Source organism: Cebus imitator, unplaced genomic scaffold (assembly GCF_001604975.1).
Source record: "Cebus imitator isolate Cc_AM_T3 unplaced genomic scaffold, Cebus_imitator-1.0 Scaffold433, whole genome shotgun sequence".
Classification (NCBI taxonomy): Eukaryota; Metazoa; Chordata; class Mammalia; order Primates; family Cebidae; genus Cebus; species Cebus imitator.
In genome coordinates, this window is record NW_016107748.1 from 604,125 (window position 1) to 619,889 (window position 15,765).

At 36.1% G+C, this 15,765-nt stretch overlaps 1 protein-coding gene across 7 annotated transcripts in view; it reads left to right on the top strand.

Moving 5' to 3' along the window:
• Positions 1 to 15,765, top strand: part of USP15 (ubiquitin specific peptidase 15) — a 146,410-nt gene that overhangs the window by 34,428 nt on the left and 96,217 nt on the right. For 6 of the 7 annotated variants that reach the window (XR_001819555.2, XR_005197127.1, XM_017510182.2 and 3 more), the window contains exons 2-3: positions 2,930 to 3,057; positions 11,514 to 11,644. Coding sequence is in view for 4 of the 7 variants with exons in the window: in XM_017510182.2 (XP_017365671.1) it covers positions 2,930 to 3,057; positions 11,514 to 11,644 (259 nt within the window). In the remaining 3 variants the exon portion in view is untranslated. The other variant, XM_037731944.1, reaches the window with a different exon arrangement.

Here is a 15,765-nt window from a genome sequence, read left to right on the forward strand (position 1 = left end):
CCTACTTGGTTTTTGTTTCCGTTTGCATGGATTATCTTTTTGCACCCCTTTCTTCAGTCTGTAAGTTTCTTTACCATTATTGTGAGTTTATTGTAAGCAGCATATAGTTGGATCTTGTTTTCTAAATTCATCCTGCCAATCTATACCTTTTAAGTGGAGCATGTAACCCATTTATGTTTACAGTAAATACTGACATGCGAGGTTTTTTTTCTGTAATAATGTTAATTGTTATCGCATTGCTTTGTAGTTTCATTGGTGTAATTATTTTACAAGACCTGTGAATTGTTTACTTCCTTACGTTTTTATGATGACACGTATTGACCCTTCATTTCCATGTTTATACCTCCCTTGATCATTTTTGTAGAGCCAGTCTAGTGTTGACAGATGCCCTCAATGATTGTTTTCTAGGAAAGACTTTATATCTTTCTTATTCCTGAAGCTTTTTCTAGCAGGGTACAAATTTTCAGGTTGCCAGTTTTCTTTTTTTACTTTAAGCCTATTTTGAAAATAGAATCCCAATCTCTTCTGACTTGTAAGTCATCTGCCAGGAAGTCTGCTGTTAGTCTGATATAGTTTCCTTTGTAGGTGACTAGATGCTTTTTTTCTCTTGCTGATCCTAAGATTTATTCCTTCATGTTGACCTCAGACAGTCTGATGACTCTATGTCATGGTGAGGTTTTTCTGCAGTGTATTTTTCTAGGTTTCATTGGGCCTCTTATTCTAGATGTCTAGATCTCTTGCTGGACTAGATAAGTTGGTTTTCCAAACTTTTTGCTTTCTTTTCTTTCTCAGGAATACCTACAATCCCTAGGTCCAGACGTTTTAATGTAATATTTTACTCCCCAGAGGCTTTGTTCATCTTTAAAATACTTTTTTGTTTCTTCAAATGACCTGTCTTTATGTTCTGAGATTATTTCTTCTCCTTGATCTAGTTTATTGTTGAAGCTTTCATCAGTATTTTGTAAATCCTTCAGTGAATTTTTTATTTTTAAAAGATTTTTAAAATATCTTTCTTTGGTAAATTTATCATTTATATCCTGAATTGATTTTCTGTTTCTTTGTATTGGTTTTCAGATTTTCCTTGAATCTCATTGAGCTTCCTTAAAATCAATATTTTGAATTACTTAGGAGTTCAGTAATTTTGGTTAGGATTTATTGCTAGAGAGTGTGATCCTCTGAGGGTATTGTAACAACCGATTTTTTCATACTTCTACAATTATGACATTGGTTCTTTCTCATCTGGAGATATTCATTTCTGATGTTTCAGTTCACTTTTGTTTGGACTAGACTGTTTTCCCTTGAGGATGTGACTGTAATATACGTTGAATAGGGTCATTTGGCTTTGCTTCTGAGTTCTTTTAGTGGCAAAGACTCTATGAATTTCTTGGTTTTAGATAGCTTTGGTGGCTTTCTCAAATGTCAGGTGTGATCGTGGTGTACTTGGCATGTGAGCACACTCACATCCTCCTGTAGAGCCAGTGGTACGAGACCTTACTCCTCACTTGCAGTGTTGAGCAGAGTTTGTTTCTCTGTCTCTGCCAGGAGCAGGCATTCACTTGCAGCCCCAAGCAAGGAGCTCTTGGGCTCTAGAAAATGCATGCTTTAGTTTCCTCTGTCCCAGGGGCTATCCCTTTGGTGCACTGCACTTTGCCTTCCCTTAAAAGTAGTACTCTTTGAGGGATAGATTATTGGGAACCCTGCAGCACCCCTGGGTCTAACTAGCACTGTGCCGCTGCTGCCCACTGATTTGGTGCTGGGGAATGTCAGAAAGAGCTTCCAGGATGTCAAAGCACAAAAGGCATGAAGTTCCCTGAGCAAGATACAGTCCCCTGACAGATGTGCGCTGACATTGATGCCTTTCCACAGGCACTCAAGTCTGGGGATGTGGTAAGAAGTTGAGCAACCCAGCGTGAGCTTGTAGTTTGGTGTAACACCCTCAAGAAATCCCTACCCTTACCACTGTCTCAGTTTGTGAGAGCAGAAGGGCCCTCCCATAGATTGCATACTACCAGTCTGCCACAGGAATGAAGGATCCTGTGTCTGAATTTTTTCCTGTGATTTTGTGTACTGGCATTCTTTGATATTCTGTTAGAGCTGTGATTATGTGTTTGTAGTATTGGTTCTTTTTTCTTTTTTGAGACCAAGTCTCACTCTGTCGCCCAGGCTGGAGTGCAGTGGCACAGTTTCGGCTCACTGCAACCTTTGCCTCCTGGGTTCAAGCAATTCTCTTGCCTCAGACTCTTGAGTAGCTGGGATTACAGATGCCTGCTACCATGCCTGGCTAATATTTTTATTTTCAGTAGGGACAGGCTTTCATCACGTTGGCCAGGCTGGTCTCAAACTCCTGACCTCACGTGATCCACCTGTCTCCTCAGCCTCCCAAAGCCCTGGAATTACAGGGGTGAGCCATCGCCCGGTCTTAATTTTGGTTCTTTTTTCTGAAGAGAACTGGAACCTGATGTCTCTAGTCAGCCATCTTGAACCTCTCTCTTTGATTATGATTATTATAATTAACCTTGCAACCCGTAATAACTTTACTTCCAAAAACACACAATAAAGTATATAAAACTATTTGCAAGTTTCTTGCAAAAGAACCATTTTTTCTGTTTACCACATTGCATATTTAAATTTATTTTGACAGATTCTTATGATTATTTGCATTTTTATTCAATTGAGAAGCATTTTCTTGAATATGTTTATTTGTATTTTTATGTCAGTATTTGTCATCAAGTATATATTTATAGAACAGTAGAAATAATACTTTATACAAATATTGTCTTTCTAATACTAAGTGGTGTACAATTACTTTCAATAATTTTTTGAAGTAGGTACGTCTTTTAATATAAAAGAAAATATCAAAAATAGATGACTCTTCTACTGTTCCTGTATTTTTAGGTATTTTCCTTAACCAATTTCTTTTATTTTCTAGGTACCTAGTCGATAGTCGCTGGTTCAAACAGTGGAAAAAATATGTTGGCTTTGACAGTTGGGACAAATACCAGATGGGAGATCAAAATGTGTATCCTGGACCCATTGATAACTCTGGACTTCTCAAAGGTCATTATTTTCTTCCTTCAGTCAAGTTGTAAACGTGTTAAATTTCATTATGTAAATGTCAGTGGGTTGACTATGGGAAATGTTAGTGTAAATAAGTTGATAGAGTAGAAATATCTTTGCATTACAGATTTGACCTAATGAACTTATTATTCTAATTATTAAAAATTTTCTTATGCTGTATAATGACAAGTTTTGTTTTTCACTTATGATATAATAAGGCTTTATTGTTTAAACCCTTAAATGAAGAATGTTACTTCATTTAAATATTTCATTATTAAGTAATCATTAATGATTATTTATTAATAAATAAGACCGATTATTTGTTATTAAATAATTATTAAAGACTGATTATTTTGAGAAATGCTATGTCACATATTGGACATGGCATTTTTTTAAATTTGAGGAACAATCACATATCCTTACATTCTTAAAGTTTTACATTAGCTTTCTGCAACCCTCACTACTTGCCAGTCCTTCTGTATACCTCTTATTATGCTTAAAGGGAACAAAACATAAGTACCACAACTTCCGTTTCTAACAGTGGTTGTCAAAACACTGGATATCAGTCAACAGAAAACTGATCCCTGAGAGATGAGAAACAAAATAGGTAAGCCCTCCAACTGTTTTCAGTTTACTGCATTGGAAGAGTTTCCAAGACACAGCATGGGATGATAAAACCTGTGCAGACCCTTGCGGTCTTTCTTAGCTGAGAAAATGGGAGTTTGAAGTCCAGGGAAACCAAGAGTCCTGGGAAGTACCAGAAGATAGTGAGCAACTCAGAGAGAGAGAGAGAGAGAAAGAGAGAGAGAGAGAGAGAGAGAGCGACCTAGACCCTCCATAGGGTTGCTCTTAAGTCTTCAGTTATTAATCAGCACTTTGCATGTGAGAAAACTGCCCAAGGCCAGACAAAGAACCACTGAAAAGAAGTAACAATCATTGGGGCTAATACAGGATTGGGAATCATTGGTGTTCTCAGTAGCCAGAGTAGAAAACCACATAATTTACAAAGTAGATTACTGAGAATAGTTTCGCTTATGTAATAGGGTGAAATTAATTTTCCTGCTCTACTAACCTGAAAGCATCAAACTGTTTCCAAGCTACTTAACTCCATTTCAGAATAAAACTTGAATATCTATAAGAATATAAAAATATCCAGCATACAAAAACATAAAATGTGTAACGTCTTGGATCTGACCAAATATTACCGGTATGTAAAGAAGCAGGAAAATATGACCAATAGTAATAAGCAATGTCAATCTTAAAAGCAAATCTCCCCCACAAGACATGGAAAAAATTAATAAAGAACAGATGAGACAAATACAAAATTAAAAGTTGCTAGATTAAAACCCAGCTCTATGAATAATCACATTAAATGTAAACACCTCAACTAAATGTTGTGACCATGAGATTAGATTAAAATGTTAAGACCCACTATAAGAAACTTCTTTAAGCATAAAGACACAGATAAATTTAAGACATGGAAAAAGATAACACCAGGTTGTGGTAAGCAAGACTAACCCCCAGTGATCCTCACCCTTATAAGATACTCTCCCCTTTGAGTGTTGGTGAAACTTGTAAATAGGATGAAGCTATCACCCCTATGATTATGCTATGTGGCAAAAGGAGACTATCTGGGTGAACTTAATCTAATGAAATGTACCCTTCAGAAGCAGAGCATTTTCTCTGGCTAGTGGCAAAATAATTCAGATTCAAGCCTGAAAGAGAGTCACCAAACATATCATTGCTGGTTTGAAGTTGGAAGGAATCATTGAGATGCAAAGCAGGCAGCCTCTAGGAACAGAGAGAGGCCTCAGGCTGACAGCCAGCAAGGAAACAGGAACCTCAGACTCACAACCATGAGTAACTGAATTCTGCCAACAACCGGAATGGGCTTGTAAGCGGATTCTTCCTCAGACCTTCAGATAAGAGCCCAGCAGGGCTGATATCTTGACTTCAGCTTGTAAAACCCTAAGCACAAATCCATTTGAGCCCTCCTGAACTACTGACCCGCATAACTGTGAACTAATAAATCAGTGATGTTTAAGCCACTATGGTAATTTATTTTACAACAGTGGAAAACAAATACACATGCTAACACTATTTTTTTTAAAAGCCAGAGACATTAAGTTTCAAAATAAAGAATATTATCAGGGATAGACAGTCACTTTATAATGACTAATGGATGGGATAGTTCATCAAGAGAATATAGTAAGCTTAAATATATACCTACCTAATGGCCTAACTTAAAAATATGTGAAGAAAAGTGATGTCAGCAAGATGGCAGAGTAAAAAGTCCCAGCCCCCAGCCCCCAACAGAAACACTGAATTAACAATGGACCAGAATATCTTTATGAGAAACCCAAGAAATTCTGTTAAGAATTTGCAGTGTTCCAAATGAGCACAAAACTGAAAACAACATTGAAATGGGTAAGAACAATTTTATTTTGCCCACATCAGCCCCTTCTCCAAGCAGACTTAGGTTAGTCTCAGGAGAGATTGTCTCAGATCAGGACAGAAAGAGAGAGAGCATGTGTTTTACTTTCCAGCCCTTCAGTGTGCTACCCAACAGGCCGGTTTAAAAAAAAAAAATTATCACTTTACACAGAGTGCTGATGCAGCCAGCGTAGTTCTGATACCTGGGGGCAGTTAACAAAGGGATAGGGTAGGTGGTTGCTGCAGCTGGAAAGCTCAGAGAGATTGAGAGGAGGCTAAGAATCTGAGGCTTCTCTCCCAGGAAAGAAGGAGAGGAGTGGGGGCATTCTAAACTATTCATGCCTTTCAGTGTGCTGCCTGAGGGACCAGTTTGTGTCTTGCCTTACTGTACCAGAAAGCTCACATAGTTCAAATAACTGGGGGAAGTTAAGAACAAAAGAAAATGAATAGGTGGCTTGTTTCAACTGCCACAGCCCTGTAATACTGGGAGAAGGCATAGAACCTAAGACTTGTCTCCAAGGAAAGGGGAAAAGGAGTGGAGTGTACCTCCAATGTTCCAGTCTTTCAGGGTACTGCTTGAAGGGCTGATTTCTGTCTTATCTTACTCAGTGTGCTAATGGAACTGGCATAGTTTGGTGGGGGCAGCTAGGAACAAAGGAAAAAGGGCAAGAGGCTTCCTGCACTCAACTCTATAAGATTTGAGAAGGCAGAGAACTCAAGGAAGAGGGAGACAAGTGGGATGGGCCTCTTAACGTTCTGATCTGTGGTATGATGTAGTAAAATACCAGAAGGAGGAAGAGATATGGGCTTCTGGAAAAAAAAAAATCAATAAAGCCTTCTAATTAGGAATCTGCATGCACAAGTACAGAAAAGACATATCCACAGAAAAAGTTTGAGATGTTCTTAGAATCTCCAGCCGGGCTGATAGGTGGAAGTAAAGCTATTTGCCTTTCAAAGCCAGTTTATAAAGACTGGAGAGGTGGCTATTTCTTCAGTTGCAGGAACACCATGCAAAGCTACAAGAACTCAAAAAATCAGAGAAACATGACAGAAAGAAACAAAATCTCCAGAAACTGATTCTATAGAAATGGAGACGAATTGCCTGACAGAGAATTCAAAATAATTGTCTTATAAAGCTCACTGAGTTGCAAGAAAACATAGACAACTTAACAAAACCAGAAAAATGAAAATATCAACCAGGAGCTAAAAATTAAGAAGAACCAAACAAATTTTGGAATACAATAGCTGAAAAATTCGCTAGAGGTCTTCAGCAACAAACTTGATCAAATAGATGAATTGGCAAACTTGAAGACTGATCATTTGAAATTATCCAATAAGAAGAATAAAAATAATGAAAAGTAAAGTAAGTCTAAGTAGCTTATGGAACACAATCAAATGAACCAATTTGTGCATGTAAGATTTCCAAAAGGAGGAAAGTGAGAGGGCAGAAAGCATATTTAATGACATAATGGCTCAGGCCAGGCATAGTGGCTCACGCCTATAACCCCAGCACTGTGGGAGGCCAAGGTGGGTGGATCACTTAAACACAGGAGTTTGAGACTAGCCTGGGCAACATGCAAAACCCTGTCTCTACAAGAATTTTTTTTAAAAATCCGGCCAGGCGCGGTGGCTCATGCCTGTAATCCCAACACTTTGGGAGGCTGAGGTGGGTGAATCATGAGGTCAAGAGATCAAGACCATCCTGGCTAACATGGTAAAACCCCATCTCTCCTAAAAATAGAAAAAATTAGCTGGGTATGGTGACGCGTGCCTGTAGTCTCAGCTACTCGGGAAGCTGAGGCAGGAGAATCACTTGAACCCAGGAGGCAGAGGTTGCAGTGAGCAGAGATCATGCCACTGTACTCCAGCCTGGTGACAGAGCAAGACTTTGTCTCCAAAATAGTAGTGATAATAATAATCTGTACGTCGTGGCATGTGCCTGTAGTCCCAGCTGCACGGGAGGCTGAGGTGGGAAGATTGCTTCAGCCCAGGAGATGAAGGTTGCAGTGAGCTGAGATCGCACCACTCTACTCCAGCATGAATGACAGAATAAGACCCTGTCTTAAAAACAAAAAAAGAAATAATGCAATAATGGCTGAAAGTTCCTAAAACTGGGAAGGGCAATAGATATTTACATTCATGAAGCCTGAAGAATTGAACAACATTGTTAATCATCTTGGCCTAATTGAATTTTATAAAACGTTTCTTTTACCCATTAGGAATCACACCCTATCCCTTCTCTGCTGCCACCCCAGCCCTAGACAACTACTAATCTCCTTCGTCTGTATGAATTTGCTTATTCTAGACATTTCATATAAATGGAATCATAAAGTGTGTGTGCTTTTTTTTTTTTTTTTTTTTTGAGATGGATCCTCGTTCTGTCACCCAGGCTGGAGTGCAGTGGCGCAATCCCAGCTCACTGCAGCTTCCACATCCCAGGTTCAAGCAAGTCACCTACCTCAGTCTCCCAAGTAGCTGGGTTTACAGGCATGTGCCACCACAACTGGCTAATTTTTGTATTTTTAGTAGAGATGAGGTTCCACCATGTTGGCCAGGCTGGTCTCGAATTCCTGACCTCAGACAATCCACCCACTTTGGCCTCCCAAAGTACTGGGACTATAAGTGTGAGCCACTGAGCCCAGCCCAATATGTGTTCTTTTATATTTGTCTTCTTTTTCTTTTTCTTTTTTCATGTTTCATTCATGTTGTTGCATGAATCAGTACTTGATTCCTTTTTATGGATGAATGATTTATACTGAACAGATAGCACATTTACTCTATGCACTCATCAGTTGATAGACATTTGAGTTGTTTTCTCTTTTTGGCTATTAAGAATATTGTTGCTATGAACATTCACATACAAGTTTCTGGGTAGATGTATATTTTCCTTTCTCATGGGTAGATACCTAGACATGAAATTGTTGGGTCTTTTTAAACTTCATTGTTTAACTATTTTAGGAGCTATAAGACTGTTTTTCCAAAGTTGTTGCATCATTTTACATTGTTGCTGGCAGTATATGAGGATTCACTGCTCCACATTATAGCCCACACTTGTTATTGTTTGTCCTTTTTATTATAGCCGCCCTCTTGGGTGTGAAGTGGTGGTATCTCATTGTGATTTTTGACTTGCATTTCTCTAGTGATTAATGATAAGTATCTTTTTTTTGTCCTTGTTATATATCTTTGGTGAAATATCTATGCCCATTTTTAAGTGGAGTTGTTTGTCTTTTTTTGTTGTTGTGTTTTCAGTTTGTTATTTATTTAGGATACTAGATCCTTATCAGATGTGTGAATGGCAAAAATTTTCTCTTATTCTGTGAACTTTTTATTTTCTTGATGGTGACCTTTTTAAGCCCAATTTACCATTTTTTTTCTTTGTTGCTTGTGCTTTTGGTGTCAGAAAGCATTGCTGAAACCAGGGTTGCACAGATTTATACTTACATTTTCTTCTAAGAGTTTTATAGTTTGGGCTATTACATTCACACCATTGGTCTACTTTAAGTTAATTTTGTATATGGTGTGAGGTAATATTCTAACTTCATCTTTTGGCATGTGGATATTGAGTTGTCCTGTAGGCTTTTTAATGAAAATGGACAAGCTGATTCAAAAATTCATGTGGAAATTCAAATGACAGAATGGCCAAAACAACTTTGAATTTTAAAATAAACTAATAGAACTTAACACTATTTGATTTCAGTCCTTATTTTAAAGCTGTAATAATAAATACAGTTGGATATTGACATAAAGACAGATACATCAATTGATCAGATTAGAGAATGCAGAAATAGATCTACACATATATAGTCATTTAAGTTTAGAAAAATGTAAAAGAGGAATTCACTAGCAAAAGATAGTATTTTAAACAAATGCTGCTTGAGCATTTGGATATCTGTTTGCAAAAAACTGAACTTTGATCCATACATGGCACTTTATACAATATTAATCCAAAATGGATTATAGACCTAAATGTAAAAACTAAAACTTTTTGGAAAAAATCTTTGTGATATTGTATTAGACAAAATTTTCTTAGATATGATTCAAAAGCAAGGTTGATAAAAGAAAAAATGTGATAAATTGTATCTCATCAGTAACAAAAGCTTCTTTAAATGACACTCTCAAGTGAAAGAAAAGAGAAGCCACAGTGTGAGAGAAATGTTTACAATCATGTAGCTGATAAAAGGCTTGTATATAGGATATATAGTTTATAAAAGTCACTTTGAAGAAAACATAAAGCCCAATGGAAAAAGTAGGCAAAAGGTTTGAACACAAAAGAAGATGTAGGTTTCAAAAAGCACGTGCAGAAATGCCCAACATAATTCATATTAGAGAAATGAGATTAAAACCACAATGAGAACACTGACACATACCAAGTGTTGGCAAGAATGTAGAGGAAGTAGAACGATCATACAGTGTTTCTGTCAACATCATATAGTAAAATCACTTCAGAAAACAAACAGTCTGACAGTTTCTTAAAAAGTTAGACATACATTTATTATAGAACCCAGTCATTCCAATCCTTGGTATTTACCCAAAATAAATGAAAGCATTTATCCATATGACCAGTTGTATACAAATGGTCATACAGTGTTATTTGTAATAGAAAAAATTGTGAACAACGCAAATGCCCATCAACAACTGAATGGATAAATAAGGTATATGTCCATATAATGAAATCCCACTCAGCAGTTAAAAGAGATTAACTATTGGTATGTAAAAACATGGATAGATCTTAAAGTATTTACATGGCATGAATGAAGCCAAACAAAAAATAGGACATACTGTTTTTATGTAAGACTCTAGAAATTGCCAATTTGTCTGTAGTAACAGAAAGCAGGTACTGTTTTCATGTACAATTCTAGAAAATGCAAAGTGGACTGCAGTTGCAAAACACAGAATATGTAACATTCTCTTAATCCCTCAGGTTTTTTCCTGCTTCTTGATTTATACTGTTATATCCTGTTAGGAATAGCATGTTCTCATTATTGAAATGCTACCAAGAACAATTTTGCTTTCTGTATCTGTTAATTAAAACTAACTCAGAACAAGAAAAATCTCCGTAAAGTTGGATATAGCTCAGTGAGCTACTTCTGTTTCTCTTTCTGCATTTTAAAAATTCAGAAGGACAGATAGCAAGTCTCAGGTTAGGACTGTGATATAGGTATGGTTCCAGAAATTTCTTCTAGATCTCTGGCCTGTCTTATACTAAATTTTTTTAGTCTAACTAGAAATTGGAAAGTGGATTGTGAATTAGAACCACATCTGAAGAACTGCATCCATTTTGGATCTTGGAGGAATCCGGATTATGGGCTTTCTGGAATAATGAAATGGTTCACAAGATGTCCATTTTTTATTTTCATCACGGTTCCTAGAAGCCCATGTGTCTTGGTGTCATTGTAGAAGGTTGTTGATTTGCTTCTGAATTTCCTGCCGAGGCTGATGCTAGAATGACCATTGTTACCATGTGAGGGATCTCTGCTACTCAAAATATTTGGGAAATACTCTTTTTCCAAGTCTCTTGACTAACAATTACTCCATAGTATTTTTTTAAGAACCTAATAAAAGAATTATGTTTTTAAATATTGCTTTTGATTTATGGTACAAATTAAAAGTTTTAAAGGAATAGTTGGTTTTGAAATCTGTAAGGCAAGCTTATCCAGCCCACAGCCCATGGAATGCAATGCAGCCCAGGATGGCTTTGAATGCAGACAAACACCAATTTGTAAACTTTCCTAAAACATCATGAGACTTTTTTTTTTTACGATTTCTTGTTTAAGCTCATCAGCTACTGTTGGTATTTATGTATTTTATGTGTGGCCCAAGACAGTTCTTCCAATATGGCCTAGGGAAGACAAAAGATTAGACACCGCTTATATAAGGTATCTGAATTACTATAGAGCTTAAAACTTGTTTTAAATTCTTAAATTAGCCTTCATGAGTTTAATTCATAATGTGTACAACCAAAGTATTTAGAGTTAGGCACTATTGTTTCTTTTTATGTATTGAGTTTACTTTTCCTTTTGCAGATGGTGATGCCCAGTCACTTAAGGAACATCTTATTGACGAATTGGATTACATACTGTTGCCAACTGAAGGCTGGAATAAACTTGTCAGCTGGTATACATTGATGGAAGGTCAAGAGCCAATAGCACGAAAGGTACATTTTAATAATAACTTACTATAAATATTTTTCTTGATTAGTTCATATTTTATTAACTCAATGAATTGTGAAGTTTTGTCACTTATCTTAGAGAAAAAGGCTAGCAAAGTTACTATACACTGTTATAATAATGGCAGGTAACATGTTAAGAGGGTTTACTTATGCTAGCCACTATTGTAAGTATGTCATTGATTAATTCTCTATATATAGAGAGAAAACTCTATAAGGTAAGTAGGATTATCCCCATTTTACAGATCAGAAAATGAGGATAAAAAATTAAGGTTAATTTCTTTTAGAAGGTCATATTGGGACACATACTTAGGCAACCTGACCCCATTTTCTGTGCTCCATTGTTTGTTTTGATAAAACAATTAGAAAAGAATGAAGAAACTAAAAGTTGAAGAAATGTTTTTTGTAACGTGAAAATTTTTTAGACTTGAAAATATAGATTTTTTTTTCATATCCTTTACCATTTTAAAATTATAGCCTAGAAGCATTAAGAATAACCAATTTTTCTTTATCTTAGGGAACTAAAAAGTGGTAAGTTAGGGTGTTACTATGGAAGAATACCAAATGTTCAAGGTAAATCAGCCGACTTTCCACATGTATTTATTTGATCATTGATTGTGGGAAAGGTGGGAAGCTGAGAAGGTACCAAAGTCTCTTGGCATGATTTTTTATCTGGTTTGGGTCCCCCCTCCCATAGAAACAATTAAAAAGTTGGATTAGGTAACATAAGAGTAAAAAAACCTCTTGTAGACCAAACTGTATTTGAATTTATTTGAAGTTGATGCTGTAGAATTGCCATATTAACAATTTGTATTTGTGTATCTATGGTTTTAGGTATATTAGAAGCTAACCTTGGATCTTATGAGTAGATCTTGAATGTACGTTTTGTTTGTTTTTGTTTAGTTTTGTTCCTTAGTTTCAGCCATTTCAAAATTGGAATTCCTCTCTTGTAGGAATGCTAGTTCTATAAAATGACTTAGTTCTATATAGTTCCATAGAATGATTTAGTTGCTTTATCTATAGTTGGGGGAGAATTGAGTGTTTTGATGAAAGGATGCTATCTAGAATTATTTCATTCCTAGGATAAAGGAAAATTTGTGTTCAAAATGTCTTTAAATGTATTAAACTGTATCCCTTTAGTCTTAATGATACACTTTTTTTCTTGTAAATGTAGCACATTGAGCACTAGCAGTCTTCAGTATGGTAAACAGATCAACTGCCAACTTCATTGCTGTTTCTTTTTGAAATAGCCTTCATTGAGAGTTCTTGGAACCTCACTGTCTAATAAAGTAAAATACAATAAAAAAATTTTACACAACTAGAAAAAAAATTTGACAAATCTCTTAGGAGACCACATGCTTATTTTTAATAAATTGAATGAAATGTATCCAACCTGTAAAATAGTTTTCAAATGTCCATGTGCTACATTACATTGCCAGAGTTCTTCTTACAGATGCAATTTCCTACAGTATTAAATCTGCAGTAAAATTAGTTACTCGCACTTAAATTTGGGAATTTCATTTGCATTTTCACTGTGCCCCACATGACTGATGCAGGTGGAACTCAAAGAAGTAAATAGACCAGCTTATAGTGTCTGAAGCCCAACTTTGAATGTTACCCATCTCCGATTGCATTAAAGAATCTAGAATTGGTGGTTCCGCTAGCTATAATGTAGTTAAACATCTTCCTGTACCTCAGAGATCTCTAAAATGCTTCATTTATAGCATCAACCAAAGAATGGATGAAAAGAAAGCAGGGATATAAGCAGAAAATAGAATGGAATTAAAATCCAAGAGAAACAGTAGATAATAAAAACAGACCCATAAGAAATTCAGGTAATTGAGTTATTAGATTTTAGAAAACTGAGCTTATTATGCTCAAGAATAAAAGAAGTAAGACAGTTGAGAAGTAAGGTAAAACTATTAAGAAGCAAATAGAATTCTAAAACTAATACTATGAAAATTTAATGTTTGGGAATAATATTAGACCAAACAGAACTGAAGACAGAAACTTTTGACTAAATGATTTATCAGTAGAAAATATAGAGTCTAAAGCTTAGACGAAATAATGGGAAATATAGAAAAAAGCTAAGGCATAAATGGAATGCAGTAAATAAGTTTAACATGCATGCATACAGTTGGAATCTTGGAGAGGAAAGAAGAAATGGGTAGAACTACTACTTAAGGAGGTAATAGCTGAGAATTTTCCCAAGCTGAGAAAGGTGTCCTGCTTTAGATTATGAATGCTAAAGAAATGCTATGAATCTCAAACTGAAATAATACAAACTGTACCCAATAGAAATGTTGAAAAGCAAAGGCAAAAAGATATTTCTAACAATAGCCAAAGGAAAAGTATCTTCAAAATAAAGATAAGGCAAAGTAATGATTTCTCAAGAGAAACCATGGAAGCCAAAAAGCAATGAACTATCTTTGTTAAAAGAAAATAATTACCAATTACTACTAGTTAAAAGAAAATAAACTATCAACTACTAGTTAAAATACCAACTACTATAAAAGAAACTACCAACTACTAGTTAAAAGAAAATAACTACCAATATCGGATTTTGTGACTAAGAAAATAATCCTTCAGGGAGGAAGGTGAAAAAAGCCATTTTCAAATAAAAACGAATTGAATTTGTTACCAGCAGATTTGTACTGAAGGCAATACGAAATAATCTTAAGAATGGTTGGAAAATATTCCAGATGAGAGCTTGGAGATGCAGGAAAAAATGTAGACAAAATGTAAATGTTGTGAGTAAATCTTAAGATGGACTGTTGAAAACATTAATAATAACTTTTATGGAGTTGAAAATGTGAATAAAACTGCATAATAATGTTAGCATGTAAGTTAAGATAATACTCTCCACCATGTTCCCTAGTGATACCCAACTCCTCATATCCATGTTCTTGGGCACTCTCTTCCATGTTGTACTGAGGTTGGTCTGTGTGGCCAATAGCATACTCAGTACTCATGGTACATCACTTTCAAGATTAGGTTATAAAAAACACTGCGGCTTACATCTTGGGTGCACACGCACTCTAGCTGTCTCTCTTTCTCATTTCTCACTCGGGGAATTCAACTGCATTTGGCGAGGACACTCAGGCAGCCTATGGAGAGGCCCACATGGTGAGGAACTGAGATCTCTGGCCAATAGAGAGGAACGGAGGCCTGCAACAACCATGTGAGTGACTTTGGAAGTGGATCCTTTAGTTCTAGTTTAGCTTTCAGATGATTGAAACCCCAGCTATACCTTGACAGCAACCTCACGAGAAACTCTACACCAAGTCAACCCAGCTAAGCTGCTCCCAGATTCTTGACCCTCAGAAACATTGTGAGATAATGTTTGCTGTGTTAAGCTGGTAAATTTTGGGGTAATTTACTATGCAGCAATAGATAGTTAGTACTGATCTTGGTACCTGTAAATAGGTGCTGATATGAAAACATGGAGCTGACAGTGAATAGAAGTTGTCAGAACTTTAAGAGTGTCAATGAAAGATTAAAAGGCCTTAAACTGTTAGTGGATTACTAGACTTTGAGATAGCTGTCAGTGAGAACTTAAAGGAAACTGAGGAAATTCTTACTGGAAACTGGTAGAAACTGGGCTTTGTTATACAGTGGCAGAGTAAGTTTAGCAACATGTTGCCTGCAGTAAACTGAAAGGTTAAAAATAGTATTTAATGAAATTGGAGGTCTGCCAAAGTGTTAAAAGTACTGCCTAGTTTCTTTTTGTGCTGCTTATAGTCAAATGTGAGAGATGAGAAATACACTAAAGAAAGGATTGTTCAATAAAACAGCCAATATTTACTAGTTTTCTTGAAGATTCCCAGTCCCTCCAGATGGCAAACGATGCTAATACTAAGAAGCGTTTCTGAACAAAGATGAAACTCAGAGCATTCTCAGAAAAAAGTATGATCTAATATTGCAGTCAAGGATTGACTGTAAAGTTACCTCAGAACAATCAGAGGTCATGCTTCACAGTACTATTCAGAGAGAGGCCCTGTAAAGAATTTAAGGGTTAGCTTAGACGTTGTCTTCTCAGTAGTAATACTAATGAATATTAAGGTTATCATTTCAATATGTGGCTTCTAAGAACAGGAGGGCTTCAAGAA